The 19,254-nt window shown below is 45.0% G+C and overlaps 1 protein-coding gene across 3 annotated transcripts in view; it reads right to left on the reverse strand.

Moving 5' to 3' along the window:
• Positions 1–16,046, reverse strand: part of SLC10A7 (solute carrier family 10 member 7) — a 135,529-nt gene extending 119,483 nt beyond the window's left edge. For 2 of the 3 annotated variants that reach the window (XM_054392325.1, XM_054392324.1), the window contains exons 1-4: positions 15,947–16,046; positions 11,723–11,805; positions 6,273–6,409; positions 1,731–1,806 (exon numbers count right to left, since the gene is read on the reverse strand). In XM_054392325.1, the coding sequence (XP_054248300.1) occupies positions 1,731–1,806; positions 6,273–6,409; positions 11,723–11,805; positions 15,947–16,046 (396 nt within the window). Of the gene's footprint in view, positions 1–1,730; positions 1,807–6,272; positions 6,410–11,722; positions 11,806–15,946 lie in introns of those variants that run through there. The other variant, XM_054392326.1, reaches the window with a different exon arrangement.
• Between the last annotated feature and the right edge of the window lie 3,208 nt (positions 16,047–19,254).

Genomic DNA, 19,254 nt, shown 5'->3' on the forward strand with positions numbered 1-19,254 from the left:
TCCCAACCCCATCCCAGAAAAACACTACTTTAAAAAGTCAACTCTCATTGGTAAGAAACTGAACTCTCTCACTATTGCCTTTAACTGTAACAAACTGACTAATCACACCTTATTTTTTCCAGAGGGTCTTTGACTTCTTCTAAAAATATGACAGAGTGCTAGCCCCGAATGAGCACTCATTCAGTACTTCAGTTCTAGGGGGAACAGAGCAAAAATAGAAATGGGTAGATTCAGATTGGATGTTAGGAAGTTCTTCACCATGAGGGTGGTGAGAGACCGGAAGAGGTTGCCCAGGGAGGTGGTGGAAGCCTTATCCCTGGAGGTTATTAAGACGAGGCTGGATGTGGCTGTGAGCAACCTGCTGTGGTGTGAGGTGTCCCTGCCCATGGCAGGGGTGTTGGAACAGGATGATCCTTGAAGGTCCCTTCCAACCCTGACAATTGTATGATTCTAATTTACAGCACCTACACCTAGAATCTGGAAAACTTCTCATATCTCTCTTGATCACTATTATGTACCTGAACGATTTTCTTATCCTAATTACTCCACAGCACCTCCACCAGACATTTTATGACTCTTGATTTCAGGTAGCAAACTGGGAGACAGTGATGTGCATCAGGATTGCCTGTAATTAGAGATGCTTGACTTGAGATGCTTTGGGTCTCTCTTCAGAGGATAGAGCAATTAAACAGCACTTTGTCAGTACAAAGTACAACTTCAATCTATTTCAGTGCTATCATGTGTTTTCAAAGCTGACATTAATCAGTCCCAAGAGTCTGAACTCAGAAAATGAGAAGTACACAACTAATGGCCATGCTTGAAAAACATGGTTGAAGCGACTCACCCAGCCTCACGCAGGAGCTCAACAGCTGGATTGAGACTAGGGTCTAAACTTCCAGAATAGCAGCCCAACAGCACCTGCTTTAAAACTAGCCTGCTGTTATTCTCTCCCTTCCTCACTTTCTAGGTCTCATCCACTTTCAGCAGTTATGAGGAAACAACCTCATTAATTAGCACAGCTGGATTAATTTCCTAAAAGCTGCCTATCTGGTTTTCCTGAAAACAGCAAGATAAAGAAAGGGTCTGAAATGACATCAGAACGTGCCATTCGAAGGCACAAATATAATATGATCACACACAGATTCCACAAACAATAATTCGGGCATTTCCTATCTGCTGAGCACTTTGCAGTGCTGTCAGAGGACTCCACATTCCCAGAATTTTCATTTCACACAGGCAGAAATAACAATACAAGACTGCAATTTACTTTTGTGTCTCTGTCATCTCAGTTGCTACACTTGCAGCTTTAAGCTTCAGGAATTCCTGCTACAGGGTCTCTCAATACTAAACACCATCCAAACAGTTATTGCAAGAGCAGAGCTTCACCACAAAGCTATCTAGGAGATAATTAGTGCACAGCACACAAATGTTACACAGTTAGGGATTAGAGTGCAGCAACAAGCAGAAATCTCCTACTCCAAATATCTACCAGAAATCTATCAACTCAGAAAGCTGAGCCTCTTCCAATCTGCTAAATCCCAGCAGATTTAACATGGTGCTGTCTCCCTTGTTTGACACCAACACAAGCCCCAAGCTTTAACTCTGCAATTTTTCACAAACCACAGTAGCATCACATTGCAGAGTGTGTTTCGGCCACCAGTTCATCATAAACAAGTAATTGTTAGAACGTGTTTAAAAACAAACCTTTCAAAAGCAAAACAAAAACTCACCTCATTTCCACCAACAGCTTTGGTTAGTATTACTGCAGAAGACACAGGAGGTGGCATGCAGCCTACTGTCTGCAAGCTGAAAGCAACAAAAAAAGAAATGTTATACTCCTCTCATAAGGCAAACACTATGCAACCTAAAGCCTTAAAAAGCCAAACACTTAACCCTGCTGGGACTCCATTTCCCCACCTGCAGTACTGTATCTACCATCCACAAAGATATTTACACATCTGTCACAAAGACAACAGCATCACATTTCCAGATGTAGTAATGTAAGTAAGAGAGTAGGGATGTAAGCTCCTATTTTCTGGGAAAAGCTGTTCAGTGATAAAAACAGATACTCCTAACTGTGATAAAAACTGCACTAAGTAGAAAAGTAAGAAGAACCATGCTCACTATTCCAGGTTTCCACTACACTTTGGCTTCCCATCAACCCCCTAATAAAATAAATATATAAATAAATCACTATTATACTGCTTCTTTCCTGAACATTAAAAAAACATTGATTATTTAATTTTCATGCATGTGTTTACTTCCTGGTGAAATCACCCAACTTCCAGTAATCAAAATACCAAAAGCTTTTTCTTGCATTGCAGAAGTTTAAAATACACTATTAGGACTCTCTGACATTTTTTCCATTGTTTGTGCAGCAAACTAAGAAAAAAAAAAAAAAAGTGGTGAACTTCCCTTTGTTTTCAAAGTTGGTCCATAAAAACTGGTTATTACAGAAATCACTTGTGTCAAATGTCCAGGGAGGTGGGAGAAGACTCATGCCTGCAGGTTTTCAAGGCCAGGCTGGATGTGACTCTGAGCAATCTTATCTAGGGTAAGGTGTCCCTGCCCATGACAGGGGTGTTGGAACTAGATGATCCTTGAGGTCCCTTCCAACCCTAATAATTTCATGATTCTATGATTCTAAATGCGTATTTAGAAACAAGAACAACATACCACAGTAAATCACAACTAAATTTGGGGCTAAGTAAAATAGGGCTTCCAAAGAAAAACTCTGTTGACTTAGAAAAATCAGTAAGGCATGGAATGAAATAGTCTCTGAAACCTTCCAAAACATGGGATCTATACATGTTTGGAAGTACTGCAGTTTGAGAGAGAGTATTGGAGATGCTGTGCAAAGGGACATGGGTTAGCATGAGATTTGGTACAGAGAACAGTTGAACTCAATTTTAAAGGTCTTGCCTAAATACAACAATTCTCAGAGTCTAGTTTAGAGCAATCAACTACTAGTGATGAGCTACTTTGCACTTGCAAGTGTGTCAGTCCATCCCTGAGAACGCCAGTGTGAAAAAGCTGTAGCAAACAAAAGTATTAAATCCTCACAATAGGGAGAACATTACAGTTCATTCATTGCAGCTGACTTGCTGCAAATATACAAAAAGCTTAAACAGAAGAATCAGGTAAATGGTAATGACAATATTCAGTTTGTCAGCTACAGACACCGGGGAAAGAGGCAACCAATGTAAGCATTATATAAATCCAATCACACAGTGCCAAGCACCACTTTGGAATTGCATACAGTACCTTTGGCTTATAGTGAACTAAGCTAAGGAAGCAAAGAGCTGATAGCCCTTAGCAGGATAAGCTCACATTGAAAAGAAATACAGGGGGGAAAAAAATAAATGATGTGGAAATGTTTAGAAACAGATACGAAAATATAGAGCAGGCAAGTCTGATGTCCATCCCCTAGACTGCTTGTGATACTGTTATCTCTCTTCTACATGGCCTCTTGGCAGCCAGCTACTTGAACTCCTCACCTGCACTGATAACGGGTGGATTAAGTTCAGAGTTACCCAGAGAGCTATGAAATGTGCACTGAGATGAAGTGCATTCATCTCAGCTGGCAGAGACTATCTACACTCAATCTCTCTTAACCCTCTCTCAAATTTAAAACAGTACATTTCAAATTAAAAAACGAAAACCAAATCTCTGGCAAGCTGTGGGTTTAAATATCCTTCATATGAAAGCACTAATCCACAAAACAAATAGTACACACTAAGTGGAAATACTTCTAACCAGCTGTACTGAAGCATACACCTGCGAACTTTTTTCTCCTTGCTTTGTGTCAGCTACACACAGCATGGCCAACACAAAAAGAAAGTCCTCTAATGGCCAACAGGTCAGAACAGATAATAACCAACAAACTGAAACCTTCCCCTGGGTCAGGTCATGCTAAAAACACTAATATCAGGGGTCCAAACATTTGCTGAAGAGCAGCAGTACCTCATATCTGATCTGCTGGTACATTACACACAACTGAGTAGCAGAGTCCCAGGTCACACATTTTAGATATGGGACTACCAAAGCTGTACCTTTGTCACCTGTGCTCTGCCATATGCTATGAGTGGCAGAAGAGAGGAAACTGCAAACATCAATAATGTACTTCATGCTCCTTTTTAGAGGGAGACTGTCAAGGCAAAACCTAGTGAGGTAACAAAAAATTAATTTAAAAGATGCCTGGGATGATGTCCACAACCACAAAGCAACAAGCCTCCTAACACCATCCCAGACAGAAAGGAAATAAAAATCAAGCAAACCTAAGTGTCCAAACACAGCTGAAAAGCTGGGACCATCTGAACCTGCCTCTCACATAACACTGACAGCAAACCAAACTGTTGTAAGGGATGGGAGAACCTACCGTGCATTCTGAAGCCAGACAGGAAATTAACCAAGGGCTCCGCTGGGTCATTCAGGCACAACCTTGTGCAGAGAGCAGTGGAAAACTACAGTCCCCAGGGAAGCCATCCTGCCAAAGGGTGCTGCATGCCCTTGGGAGCAGGTCCTTCTTTTCCCAAGCCTTTGTGAGAACTCCCAACAAGCTCCCACTACAAGCATGCGTGAGGAGGAGCAAACTTTCACCAAAGGCTGTCTTGTTCCCACCTGTTTTCATTAGGGTACTTCAGTGTTTCTAAAGGGAAAAAACCCAACCACCTACAGCTGTGAGGCATTAGGATAAACTGCTGGTTACAAAATTTCTTGCACCTTGCACTTCAGTAACTGAGATTCCCTTGGATTAGGAGAGAATTTGAAGTTCACTAATGAAAATTGTGCCTCTGTTCCAGCTGAGGAAAAACTTCACAAGGATTTAACTTTAAAGAGTACTCTTTACTATGAATAGCCAAATGCAAATGGAAGTTGTATAGCAGCCTTGCTATTTTCTTGATGTACCAATACTGTCAAGCAAAACAGTACTACCTTTCAAATGATGTCATGAAAATTTCACCTTCACAGTAGCATTGGATCAGGTAACAGGGGGACACTTGGAGAAGGGTCTTAAAACAAACCAAAATGCTCTCCTAGTTTTAGGCCTTGTGAAAACATGAAGAGGAGCAGCTTTAGCATTAAACATTGAAGACAGGGAACTCTCCCTGAGCAATGTTTCACCAAGCAGTAAGAAACAAGGGGGATTCCTTAAATAGTTTTCCACAATAATTGATTTTAGTATTCAAACACCCCAGGATGCCTGCATGTTGCTAGGTATTGACCTTTGATTCTGAAAAGAAGCTTTTTATTTTTTTTTGTAACATCTATCACTACTGCACCATCAAGGCAGCTGTGGAGAGTGCACATTGGCAGAGAATATCAAAGATTTAAAACACATTGCTTTCATGGTAACTTAGCTGCTGCACATCTTAGAGGTTCTCCTCCTACAAAAATTTTGCTTTGTTCTCTTTTTTTTTTTTTCATAATTTAGTAAGGAGCTGACAGTGAGCCCCAGTCTGGATGCTCAACACAGGAGATGCTCAATACAGACTGTTTAAACACAGAGCAGAAGAGCAGAGTGTGGCATATTGCATGGATGATGATTAGGGGACTTGAGCATCTCCCCTGTGAAGAGAGACTGAGATCCCTGGAGCTATTTAGTCTGGAAAAGAGAAGACTGAGAGGGGATCTGATCAATGTGTATCAATATCTGAGGGGTGGGTGTCAAGTGGAGGCAGCCAATCTCTTTTCAGTGCACAGTAATAAGACAAAAAACAACAGGTTCAAACTTGAACATAGAAGATTTTACCTCAACATGAGGAGAAACTTCTTTACAGTGAGGGTGACAGAGCACTGGAGCAGGCTGCCCAGAGAGGTTGTGGAGTCTCCTTCTCTGGAGCCTTTCCAAACCAACCTGGATGCATTCCTGTGCAGACTACCCTGGGTGATCCTGCTCTGGCAGGGGGGTTGGACTGGATGATCTCTTGAGGTCCCTTCCAACCTCTAATATACTACGATATTCAATAATTATTCACTTTTCTCCAGCATTCCTTTTCTTTCCTCCTCATCCTCCTTGAGATGCAGCACAGCATCTTCAGCTGTGTTTTCTGAAAGAGCAAGCTAACCTGTTGCAAGGCCCCTTGCACATGAACTTACCTGGCCAGACTTCCTGAAAGCATAATCATTGTGAACAACCTGTATTTTGACAGCAAAGTACTGGAGCACAAAAACCACCAGCAAAAATCTGTTCACAGGTCTTAAAAAACCCATTGCAAGATTAGCAAGAGGACAGCCACAAATAGATTTCACTCCATTATGTTTAAACATACCCTTTTAAAAGCCATTCATTTATAGGTGTGATTGATAAGAGCTGAAGAAAGAGCCATATTGCAGTTGGGAAGAACACAAGTGTAAAAATCTGGACAAAAAGGTGTAGCCTCACATGCATCAAAGCACTTGTCAGCTCCTGCAAAAGAAAAAGAAGAGAGGAAGTTGCAGTCATAACAGCTGAAGTGAGGTTTGTGCTTTTAAAACCGGGATCATCTTTATCATAGAAAGAGAACACACATCACAAAGGCACCTTTAGGGATCACCTGATCTCCTGTTTAATAATGAAGTACATCCAGACAAGAGAAAAGTTCAGTCTGCTGCTGGGCATTTCTCCAAAAGAGTTGTCCAGCACTGCACAGTCAGAGTCATGTTGTAGCTCTCATGGAGGTGGCTTTGCAGCAGGCAGCCCCAGCGCTCCACCACTGCTTCAACATCTCTATTAACTATGCTGACAGCCTGGTTGCTTTACTGACTGCTGATATCAAGAGGAAGGGAAACTTGCAGTGTCCATGTGACTTCAGCTCTCTCTGGTCTAAAGAGAGCCACAAACACTCATTTGTACCATGAAAAGGAGACGTTTACGTTCCAAACAGTCAACGTTCGTGGTGGGGACTTTCAGGGAAGATTAACAGACGTAAAAAGCAAAGTAATCAGGAGCAGGTTTGGATGATTTATTCTATCAACAGGAAATTTACAAGAGAAAAAAAAAAACATTAGGCTGATGAACAAACAGCAGAGAAAAAAAACGCCAAGACTGCAACAAGCTAACAGCTAAGCCATAAAATTCAGAGAACTAAAGTGCAAAACACCACCGGAGACTTGAGAAGGGGAGAAAAAAATAATTTCATTTTAAATAGTGTGAGAACACTCCAGAGAAGTGATCAAGTACCCTTATTCAATAAACTGTTCAGTTAGCTCTGGGTCTGCTTCTGTCTCTTCAGGGACTCCAAGGACCTTCTAGACAGTTTTTGAGCACAAGGAGAAAGTCTTGTACATTTCAGCTCATTTCAACTCTCATTGATTAAGAAGAAACATTCCCTTTCCTCTTCCTTAAAATAACTTGCTCTCTTTTCAAGTAAATAATGCAACCTGATTTGCTAGGATTCTCCAGCTACCTGACACCCCAGGACCACCAAAAGAAAAAAAAAAAAAACAGAAATACAGAAATGTGTATTCCCATGCACAGTAATGCAGCCCTCTCTCAGCTTCAGATTTCTATGAAACAACCAAATCCTGCATTTGCAACCATCCAGATGCACACTGATGTAATTATACATCTGGAAGTACAAGCAGTTCAGCAGTGTGTCCTTGTGGGCTTATTTCTCTTTAAATTATCTCCCAGATTTCCCAAAGGGAAAAAAACCAAACCAAACCAACAATAAACCCCACCCCACCCCTTTCTTATTCCTAAAGTTATACAAAGCACGGACTTGAAACATATATTTAATCCAGTTTTAGCAAGATACTGGTCTTCCAGTATCTGAAGGGGGCCTACAATAAAGCTGGGGAGGGACTTTTTAGGGTGTCAGGTAGTGATAGGACTAGGGGGAATGGAGCAAAACTAGCAATGGGGCGATTCAAATTGGACGTTAGGAAGAAATTCTTCCCCATGAGGGTGGTGAGACACTGGTAGAGTTTGCCCAGGGAGGCCCCATCCCTGGAGGCTTTTAAAGCCTTTAAAGGTCTACTTCCTGGTGAAATCACCCAACTTCCAGTAATCAAAATACCAAAAGCTTTTTCTTGCATTGCAGAAGTTTAAAATACACTATTATTACCCTCTGACATCTTCCCCATTGTTTGTGCAGCAAACTAAGAAAAAAAAAAAAAAAAGTGGTGAACTTCCCTTTGTTTTCAAAGTTGGTCCATAAAAACTGGTTACTACAGAAATCAGTTGTATCAAATGTCCAGGGAGGTGGTAGAAGCCTCATCCCTGGAGGTTTTTAAGGCCAGGCTGGATGTGACTCTGAACAATCTGATGTAGTGTGAGGTGTCCCTGCCCATGGCAAGGGGGTTGGAACTGGCTGGTCCTTGAGGTCCCTTCCAACCCTGACAATTCTACGATTCTAAGAAAGTATCATTCTATTCAGTGCTTGGTTCACTGAATAAAACACCTTTTTTTTTTTTTTTTCTTTAACAAAGAAAAAGCCCTTAAGCAGGCTCTGCATCACACTGCATGGAAAAGCAGGCTTTCTTCACACATAACCTGTCACAGTACCTATGGTGTTAGGAACAGCTCCACTGCAGTGCCATTTCATCTTATCTCAAAAAGAAAGCAAAAATAAAATGTCTAGTAGTAGAAACACAGCCTGGGTGGGAAGAAAAGATACAACTGCAGGAAGTGTGTCCAGCAGATCGAGGGAGGTTCTCCTCCCCTTCTACTCTGCCCTGCTGAGACCTCACCTGGAATACTGCATCCTGTTTGGGGCTCCCCAGTTCAGGAAGGACAGGGATCTGCTGGAGAGAGTCCAACAGAGAGCAACAAGGATGATTAAGCGCCTGCAGCATGTGTCCTATGAGGAGAGGCTGAGAGCCCTGGGGCTGCTTAGTCTGGAGAAGACTGGGAGGGGATTTAATAAATGTCTATAAATATCTGCGGGCCTGGAGTCAAGAGGGAGGGGACAGGCTCTGCTCAGGTGCACACTGGAACAGGACAAGGAGAATGGATAGAAACTCCAGCACAGGAGGTTCTGCCTCAACACAAGGAGGAACTTCTTCACTGGGAGGGTCACAGAGCACTGGAACAGGCTCCCCAGAGAGGTCGTGGAGTCTCCTTCTCTGGAGACTTTCAAGCCCTGTTTGGATGCATTCCTGTGTGACCTGTGCTGGATTCTATGGTCCTGCTCTGGCAGGGGGCTTGGACTTAAGGATCTCTAGAGGTCCCTTCCAACCCTTAACATCCTGTGAACCTGTTGACTGATACAAACCAAAGCACATGACTTCTTTCAGCACAGCTGCTACATCTTCCTTCCTGCCAAGTCACCTCCAGCCCCCAGATTTCCTAACGGACCACGCTGTGAAAGCATCCCCAATCTAGGCACTATCCCACATACAGAAGTGCCTTTTTAATTTATTCTTTTTACAACTGTAAAATGCTTTAAAAAAAAAAAAAAGCCAGGTGACTTGAAGAAAACTGTGTGACATTTCCAAAAGCAAAATCCGAGACAAAATATCTTGGGAAAGGCTGGTTAGAGCTTCCAGGGAAGAAAGAAGGTGAATACAACACACAGCCAACCCAGGGAATGAAGGAATGCTCCATCAGTGCAATAGGTCTTTGCAGATCTAAATTACCAGTCTTTAAAATGTCTCTAGTGGTTGACTTTTAGAGTAGTTATTCCTGAGAGTGTATCAACATAGAACAAACACTGAGTTCATCCTCTTAAGCAATCTACAAGTGCTTATCCTAAAATACATATATTTCACTGTCTCTCCAAAAGTCTCAGAAATGTTCCTGGCAGCTGCTAATTACAACTCTGTTTCTGCTCACCAGGTGGAACAGGTTACCTTGTCCTTCCCAGTATTTCAGACCTTTTAGAAAACTTATCCTAGCCCTTCACTGGTCAGTGTGGAACCCTGTTGCCATCCAGTGATTCCTTTTAGAAGGTCATAGCTGGACTCCTCTGGGAAAATACCCACACAGAGCAAACAGTGTTTTCAGCAGCTTGCCAAATTCCTCACTGAAATGGCTAACTCAAGGATGTGATTTAATTTCTGGGGCCCTACAGGGAGGTATTTGCTTTAAAAGAGCAAACTATCCATGCACTGGAAACTGAAAGAGCATTCTGTTAAGGTGGCATCAGATGTTCTTGTCATTCCTGGACACTGACTATTACTACAAATTTAAGTCAGCTCTAGATTTGAACATCTAACTCAGGCTCTCCCTGAGTGTTGGCAGTTGTTTTGTAAAATGCTCTCTGAATACATCAGCAACTTTTCTTTGAGCACAAGCTTTCACAGTGGATAAAACCTGAAGCATAACCTTAAAAGAGGCTCAGCCATTTCTAATTTTCTCAGCTTTATCAGAAAGCCTCCACTAACACACCACTTGTTATCATTTCATCAAGCATAACAAATATGTAGTTTTGATCTAACCAATACATTACCCAAGGCAGAACAGCCAACACACAGGTCAACAACTGACAAAGACAAAAGCAGAAGCAATTTTCTCTGCAATCCAATAAAAATACATATTAACTGACTAAGAATTTCAACTTTAGGCTGCATCTTAAACAATTAAACCATGCCCCAAAGTACTTTATATAACCATGACCTGGCCTCCTAATGTGTTTGAGGATTGATTGATACATTTTAGAAAGTAGCAGCACAAGGTGCAATGAGTGAAATGTTTTTCTTCCTCTTTATCTTCTGCCCCCTTGGCAAAATCCATAAAAGGCTCAGCTTCTTTGAGGAATAAAGCTGGAAGTACAGCACTAGTCCTAGCTGATGCTTCCAAAGTAATCTGAGATCACAGAATCACAGAATCAATAAGGTTGGAAATGACCTCAAGGATCATCAAAGTCCAACCTGTCACCCAAGACCTCATGAACTACCTGGATGTAAACATCAGCTCCTGTAAAAGCTTCATTTAAATCAATATATTGCTTTTAGAACCACAGATTTAAAAAACAAACAAACAACAGGTGATGCAGGTTCAAAGTAGGACACAACACATTGTCCAGAAACCTGTCAGTCATGTCACCTTGGCTGGAAAAAAAGAGGTACACTAGCACTGGGAATCTCATCAAGAGTTTGATAATGCTGCTGATTTCACTCTCACTCACAGCTGCTTTACAAATATAAGGCTTCAAAGATACAAACTAGTGACAAAGTTTTACATTTGTTCTCTGCATGCAAAGATTCCTAACCCTGAAAGCAGAAAACTCCACTTGACTGGTGGTGCTTGGGCTCTGTGCCTCAGGTCCTTTCTCTCTGTGGAAGAAAAGTTCCCCTCTGCAGACTATTTCCATTAGGATTATTGTCACAGGAAAACAGATAACACTGTTGTTCCAGTTTCCCTTTAAGGCCATAACACTCTTGACAACTGCTACAGAACTAGCTGAAGTTATTTGGTGCACTTGGACTGTGTCCTGGCAGAACAAAAGGGACAAGAACTGCCAGCAGACACAGGACAGAGCTGCTATCAAATCACACATCACCTCCATTTGAAGCTTTATAACCATGATACAGGCAAAAAAAAATGTGGTGGGTTTTTTTTTTTTGTTTGTTTGTTGAATGTATGCTGTTTTCACCCTGATGTGGCTTTGGGACACATCCAGGGTGTAGACGGTTATTCCATAAATGTCCAATATTTATTTTCTCTTGTTAGCTGTTCTCCCAGCATCAATAACAACAGCATGTTAATTAAGTACTCCAATTACTTTCAAACCTGGTCAAAAGCAACAGGCAACTTGGCAAAGCAAAACAAGAATGAAGCAATGAGAAATTACAGTACCTCTGTTTTTAAGGAGAGTCCACTGTTAAAGAAGATAGCTGAAACAGCAATGTAAGTTATGGTAATTTCTGGTTTCAAGGGTCCTAAAAAATATAGACAAAGAGAACAAAGTGAACTACAGTCAAGGAGATAATGAGATGCATCTGCTACATCAAAGTAAATGAGACTACTTAGAAAAATACCTGGGGAAAGCCTAATCATTAAAGTCTCTAATAAAAAGAACTAAGTTTCTATTAAGTTACAGAAAGCATGCTCTTCATTTTTAAATAAAAGCAAGCCAGTGAGTGGAGAGTGAGGTATGATGTCACACAAATTTGTCTTCCTGTGATTACAGGTCACTGGGAGCTAACAGCCAAATCCTGGAAATGTGAAAAGGGGGAAAACTTCATAGTTCTGTCATCAAAGTATCTCTACAGCATCAGCAAACTCAACCCATAGGCTCAAGTAAAACTATTATCTGCTCTCTCCACAGGGCCATCAACCTCAGCCACGTATCTCCATCTCACTTTGTCCCCCATGACATACATACCTCCCTGGCTGCCTGCACAGAGGAAGCCAAACTGTACCTTGTATTTCCTTGGGATGATGCCAAGTCTATGTCACTTCCCTACAACAGGGCTTGGCAAAAAAAAAAGAGCCCCTATTACAAGAGGGATCTGGACATGCTGGAAGGTGTCCAGAGAAGGGCCACCAGAATGAGCTGGAGCATCTCTCCTATGAGGACAGACTGAAAGAGTTGGGGCTGTTCAGTCTGGAGAAGAGAAGGCTCTGAGGTGACCTTCTTGTGGCTTTCCAGTATCTGAAGGGGGCCTACAAGAAAACTGGGGAGGGACTTTTTAGGATATCAGGCATTGATAGGACTAGGGGGAATGGAATGAAGCTGGAGATTCAGGCTGGGTGTGAGGAAGTTCTTCCCCATGAGAGTGGTGAGAGCCTGGAATGGGTTGTCCAGGGAGGTGGTTGAGGCTCCATCCCTGGAGGTGCTTAAGGCCAGGCTGGATGAGGCTCTGGCCAGCCTGGTCTAGTGTGAGGTGTCCCTGCCCATGGCAGGGGGGTTGGAACTAGATGACCCTTCCAACCCTGACTGATTCTATGATTCTAAAATGGCTCATTCCAGCCCTCCAACAACACCTTTCAGACACTCTGCTGCAGTGAGATCAGCAAGTGCAGATGCCTGCACCTCCAAGGGTTCCACTAAATTAAAGGCTTACATTTGTATATATTTGTATCCCTTTTTTTCAGGGATATTAAAATAAAGTATTTTTTACACTCCTATAAAAATGATGAATTCCCTTAATACACTTTGCCTTTGGAGGCCACCAAGCACAAAATGAAAAAAAAAGAAAAAAGAGTTTATACATGAGCATTCAACCAGTTAACATATTAAGAAGAAAATACTAGCAGTCTACTTAGGACCAAACTAATATCCAAACTCTGCATGTGACAGCCAGTTGTCATGAGCAAAACTGCAGCAGCAAACAAGTAAGCCTTTACTCAACACTCCAGAAGAGAAGATCCTTTCTGCTCTCTGGGATGAATGATACATTGATGGTCACACTGGAGCAAGGTCAACGATCCTTCCATTAGAGGGATTTGACTGTACACCCAGGCTAAGCAGAATTGCATTTGAAGTCATTTAAACCCCGAGCCTACTTTCAGAAAGACACTAAAACTGTGTGCACGTGAAATACAAAAACTAAACCAACCAACCTATACAAAGGAGAAGACAAAAATAAGACAGGAAATGCAAGAGTTAATTTTGCAACAAAGCAGGTGGCCAAGTTGCAAAATTATGGAGTGTTAACTGAATAGCCAGGGGAAGGAAAAAAAAACCCAAACCAAACAGAAAAGTTCTACAATTACATATAGTTTTACAGCAAACTATATTCTATATATTTATGTAATAATATTTTTTTTTCTAATCTTGTAGAAGATTAGAGCATTTGTATACATGCACATGCATTCTGGGCAGACAGGCAGTGAGTTAGTTAGCCTGGCTAAGACAGGGGTTCTTCCAGGACCCAGGTTTTCTGTTTTAAGGTCTTCCACTGGGCTACCTGAACTCCTTTACATGGGAGAAACCTCTCCCACTACAGCAACCACATGTTCATGGAGCACTGGGACTGATCAGAACAGATCCCCTTCCTCTCTCCTGCAAAAGGAAAGCTCTTTTCACAAAGGAACTAAATAGACTCATTCATCAACTAGGAAAACACACAGAGAGGGCTTGGCTTATGCCCTGAAGGTGGCAACAGCACAAATCTTTGTCATTTGGGGCACAGTGTTCCACTGGTATGGATGGCCCAGCATCCAGTAACGCCCTGAAAATGACGGCCTATGTTTTTTGACAACTGGAAGATGACAAACTAAGGTTTGCTGACAAGCCCTCACCTCTTCTTTTTTCCTGGTTTTTTTCAGAAGAGGGACACGACTTTGGGGAACACAAGCTCAGGAGTTTAAATCAGTGCTTACAAGATTTTTCCAGCGAGTTGTCCCAGGCAAAATACTGTGTCAAATCCTGACACCTCTTTGCAGTAGGATAATTAAATGAAGTGCTCCATCACAGCACTTCCATGAAGGAAGTAAGCTGAGCAAAAATGATCTCCAAGTTAAAAGGACCTCCCACATTGCTGCTAACAATTAGCATGACAATCAAACCAGAACGGGACAAACCACTCCATACTAGCAATTTAAACGTGGTCTTTAAGGTCTGCTGAAGACACAGCATGGATCCTGCAAGAAGCTCCACGTGGGTCCTACACACCTATGCAAAACAGCACACAGATGTTAGAAGGATCCTTGCACAGCAGGAATTTGCCTACCCTGAACTCCATGAAGTACTGGAGCCTTAGTTGCCACAGCAAGTATTCAGAGACATAGTTGGTTTTTTTAAAATCACATTTTTTTTCCCCCAGAAACTAAGGGAGAGGAAAGGTTGGCTCCTCAGTGAGAAGCTGTCTAACCCCAAACTTCAGCTCTGTTAAGAAAATAAAAAAATTTTTTTTTTTTTAAATCGACTTCTATAAATGCACAGCCAGATTCTTATGCCCCTCCCATAGCATGGAGCTGCTAAAGGAATTCTGTTCAAGCATTCTACAGCCCTTTTCTTAAATCTTCAGAGGTCAGTTAGAAAAAAAACATAATAATTTGTTCCTGAAAGCTGTGAACATCTGGAACTGAAATTACACTGGAAACTAAGCAGAAGACGCTGGCAGCATGTGTACATAAAGCTATACCATACCACTGGTCATTTCAAAGTGACACTGGGTATTTCATCAGCTCTTGCTCCAAGAAACAGAGACGACCTCACTGCTTAGAGAAGGACAGGTCTGATTTATTTACTGTGATCATTTGACACCATTCTGCACTGCTTTCCCTCATCTTTCATGAGGAACTAATGGGGGGGGAGGGGGGGGGGCAGAAATCTACAAGTGTGTTGTTATAAAACTAAAAAAAGTCATCTGGCTAAAATGCAGCCACTGAGATTTTCACACAATAGACATTAAGCTGCACCTCTGGAGGAGGTCACAGCTGGCAGATCCTCAGCTGCTGAGCTGTGATGACTTCATGCCCATCTTAAGAGTTCTTCAAGTTATTGCACAGTTTAACTAGACTACGTTCATAGCTGCTCTCCACTTTCGCTCCAGCTAACCCAGAAAGCGCAGAACATCACGCGAGCAACTGGTACGGTGCCTCGCAAAGCCACAGAGGAACACACACCAAAGTATTCCTTGGGTACCCGAGGAAGGGGGACTGCTGAACGAGGGGAGAAGCCGAGCCGCTGGAGGTGCAGGGACAGCAGGCGGGCCGGGAGGATCCGGGTGTATCCCGCACCCCGCCCCCCTGCACCCGTGGGCAACTCTGATGTCAAAGTTTCCGAGCCCTGATGGCCGAGGGGCACCCAAGCAAGTCTCAGCATTCCCGGCCGCAAGGCGGCCGGCACCCTGCCCGCGGGGACCCGCCGCCCGGTCCGCCACCCCTCCGCACCACAGCAGCGAGGCGGCCGGCTCCCCGCCCTGCGACCAGCATCGGGCCCGTCCCGGACGGTCAGAACGCGGCGGCGGAGTAGGGGGTAGGGCAGCGCCGGTCACGGGGAGTTGACAAACTACCGCCAGGCCCCCACGAGGGTGCACAAGCTTTCCGGGGGCCCGTACCGGAGCTCCCCGCACCTCCCACCGAGCTACCGGGACAAACCGTTCCCGGCAGGGCAGCGGCCAGACTCACCCCCTTTGACGCCGACGGTGGGCTCCAGCCGCGCCACCGCGATGACCATTACGATCCCGAGGATGAACCACTCCTTCCGCAGGCGCTCCAGCAGCCCCATGGCCTGCCCCGCCGCTCCCCGCCGCCCGGCACGGCCCAGCCCGGCGCGGCGCAGCACGGCTCGGCGCCGGGGCGGGGTGCAACCCCACCGCCCGCCGGCAGGACCAGCCGGATCCGCTGACAGGAACAGGCTCACCCACCGCCGCCATCGCTACCACGCACCTTCTAATAGCCACGCAGCCGCCGCGCCGCTGCCCGCAAAGCCGCCTTCCCCCGCCGCCTCCGGTCGCCCCGCGCTGCAGCCTCGCGTCGAGGAGAGGGTGGCGTCGGCCACGGCGAGTGGCGGGGTGAGGAGACGGGACAGCGACGCGACCGCCATGGCTGCTTTCACCAGGCGGGCTGAGGAGCACAGCCTCTTAGAAGCAGTCCCGGCGGACGGCGCTGCCCCGGCGGGCGCAGGGCTGTGCGGGCGCGGCGGGCTGAGGGCGAGGGGTGTGTGCGCAGTGTTTTGGTACATTACAACGGCGGCGTGACGGCCGCCGCTTGACGCGGGAGGGCGGGCACGACGCGGCAGGTCGGGATGGGACGGGTGGCATGGAGCGAGCGGGAGGTGGCAGCGCTCCCTGGATATGCGGGACCCACCCCGGCCAGGCGAGATGGAGCAGGCGGGACTCCCCCTGGGCCTGCGGGCACCGCCCAGCCGCTCGCTTCCATCCCCTTCAGTCGCGAACGGCCGGCCGGGGAAGGGGGCCAGAGGTGGGATCCTTCCGTGGCGGTGGTTCGCTTTGAGGGTTGGGACTGGCAGGGAAAATACTGACAGTTAACATCCTACAACCCGTATGGAGGAAGCGAGGAGCTGGGGACAGACGGTGATTGCTGTGGCACACGCGTGTCACCTGTGACACAGGCGTGCGGCTCGTCCCGGCACTGCACGCGGGCCGCAGGGGGCAGGGTGCTTGTTACTCGTCGCCGGCTCGGAGTCCGCCCCGGTTGTCGCCTGTCCAGCCATAGCCGACCCAAAGGCTGCCCTTAAGAAAAAGAAACGCCTGTCGAGACTTGCCGCTATCACCTGCTGCGACGTGTCCCGCGGCCGCCGAGCCAGCCGGCTCCCGAGCTGCCGGTGGGTCCCGGTGCGCAGGTCGGTGGGTTTATTTCGATGTTAAATACATTTCGGTCCACACAAGGTAGCATAAACTCTTACCCTGCTCGACCTGCGTTTTTCATTTACGATTCTCCTCTCGTCTCCCCTTTCCCCATGGATTCATTAGCCCAGGCTCTGCCCGGCCGCGACCCCCTCGCCCGAAATCACATTAACAAGGAAATGATAAAGTGCGGGACGTGCTGTCATCGCAGCTGCTCACCCCAGCCCTGCCACCGCTGCCCTGTTCTGCCGGCTTTCGAACACACAACAGCTTTGGTGGGTGATTTCCTCAACGCTATGGCAAATTCTGGGCTCCCCAGTTCAAGACGGAGAAGGAACTATTGGGGAGAGTGCAGTGAGGAACCACTGAGATGCTGAGAGCACTCCACCTGAGGAGGAGAGGCTGAGAGACCTGAGGATGTTTAGCTGAAAAAGAGCAGACTGAGAGAAGATCTTATGAATGCTTGATCAATAGCTAAAGGATGTATGTCAAGAGGATGGAGCCAGACTCTTCTCATTGCTGTCCAGTGACAGAACAAGGGGCAATGGACACAAACTGGAACACAGGAGGTTCCACATAAATATAAGGAAAAAACTCTTCCCCTTGAAGGTGGCAGAGCACAGGAACAGGCTGCCCAGAGATACTGTGGAGGCACTCCAAACTTGCCTGGATGCGTGCCTGTGTCATTTGGTCTGGGTGATCCTGCTCTGGCAGTGGGGTTGGACTAAGTGATCTCCAGAGGTCTCTTCCAACCCCTGCTATTCTGTGATTCTGAATACTTTGGTAAGCTCATCCTTCACAGTCTCTGTGGACATATCCAGGCTTCCGAGAACAGCCCTACCACATGCTTTCTGCTGTTTGCTTACCAAGTAAATAAATGTTTATAGCTCAAAGCTCAGCTGTGATCTCAGCTACTTCAGGAAGCATAGATTGCTGTATGCCCTGTGAGGTTCACTTGTGTAAATACATATACATCATAGCTGAATTCTTTGAATATGGAGGGAATGTGCCTTCTCCCACTCACAAGCCAATCCAAAACACGCAGTTTAAAATGATTATACGTTCTGCTGGAGCTATACATTACTGGAGCACATACTGGTCCTTGTTCTCTTCTCAGATGCAAGTGCCAAAATTGCACTGTGTTTACCTGTTGCACTTGCTACAGGTTGACTGTTTTGGGTTAAAAATAAAAGCCTAACAGCTGTTCCTCTAGAGCAAGCTGTGATTGTAACGAGCACAGGATTTGAATACTTGGAGGAATTGATTACATTACAGGAAGGGTAAGATTAATCAGCTAAAGATGTAAAGTTAATGTTTATTATACAGATAATATTAAATCTTTGTGTGGATACTCACTCACAGGTGAAGTGGCCCTAGTTCTGTGACATGGGTTTTACCTGCCTTGTTCAGGGATCAGCGTGCTTAGATCTTTTCCTGTGTGACTCTGGAAGCATTGCAGCAAGAGCACCAACTCTGTGATCTGAAGGCAGCAGGAGACCAGGCAGATGTCCAGTATTTCCCAGGTTGTTTTGAATATGTACACAGCCCTAGTAGAGATGGGCAGAAGGGTTTGCACACTGGCAGTTCCAGACCACCTGGCTCCTTACATGATGCAGAGTCCTCAGCCTGTGCTATCAAGGCCAGAAGGTACAAAGAGCTTCAACACAAATCAGGATAGCATCATTACCAAAGAAGAGCAGAATAACAATTCAGAGACTGAAAGTTAAGCACTCAGAAGTTAGCAGCAGACAAATTTTTCAATGAATGAAGTTGCTGCAACACCAGTTACTTCTGGAGCTGTAGAATGACTGCAAAGAAGGGACAGCATCAGTTGCTTCTGGAGCTGTGGATTGGATGCAGAGAAGGGCCAGGTAAGGAAGACAACTTGGTCTGGCAATAAAATCCTGCAATAAAGACTCTTCCTGCTTTTGTATCATGGTTTTTACATGGCACTAATCCTGCCTCTCACTCTTTGCAGGTTGTTACTAATTAGGAGTTTCTAACCTTGCCTGCTGCCCAAGTTAATCCTGGAGTTTGTTTTGCCAACAAATTTCAGATGTTTGCTCACAGCAGGTCTAGGTGGCAAAAGTTAGAAACTTCAAGATCAGTCCTAGCTCTTGAGATTTT

This window comes from Indicator indicator, chromosome 25, assembly GCF_027791375.1.
Source record: "Indicator indicator isolate 239-I01 chromosome 25, UM_Iind_1.1, whole genome shotgun sequence".
NCBI lineage: Eukaryota > Metazoa > Chordata > Aves > Piciformes > Indicatoridae > Indicator > Indicator indicator.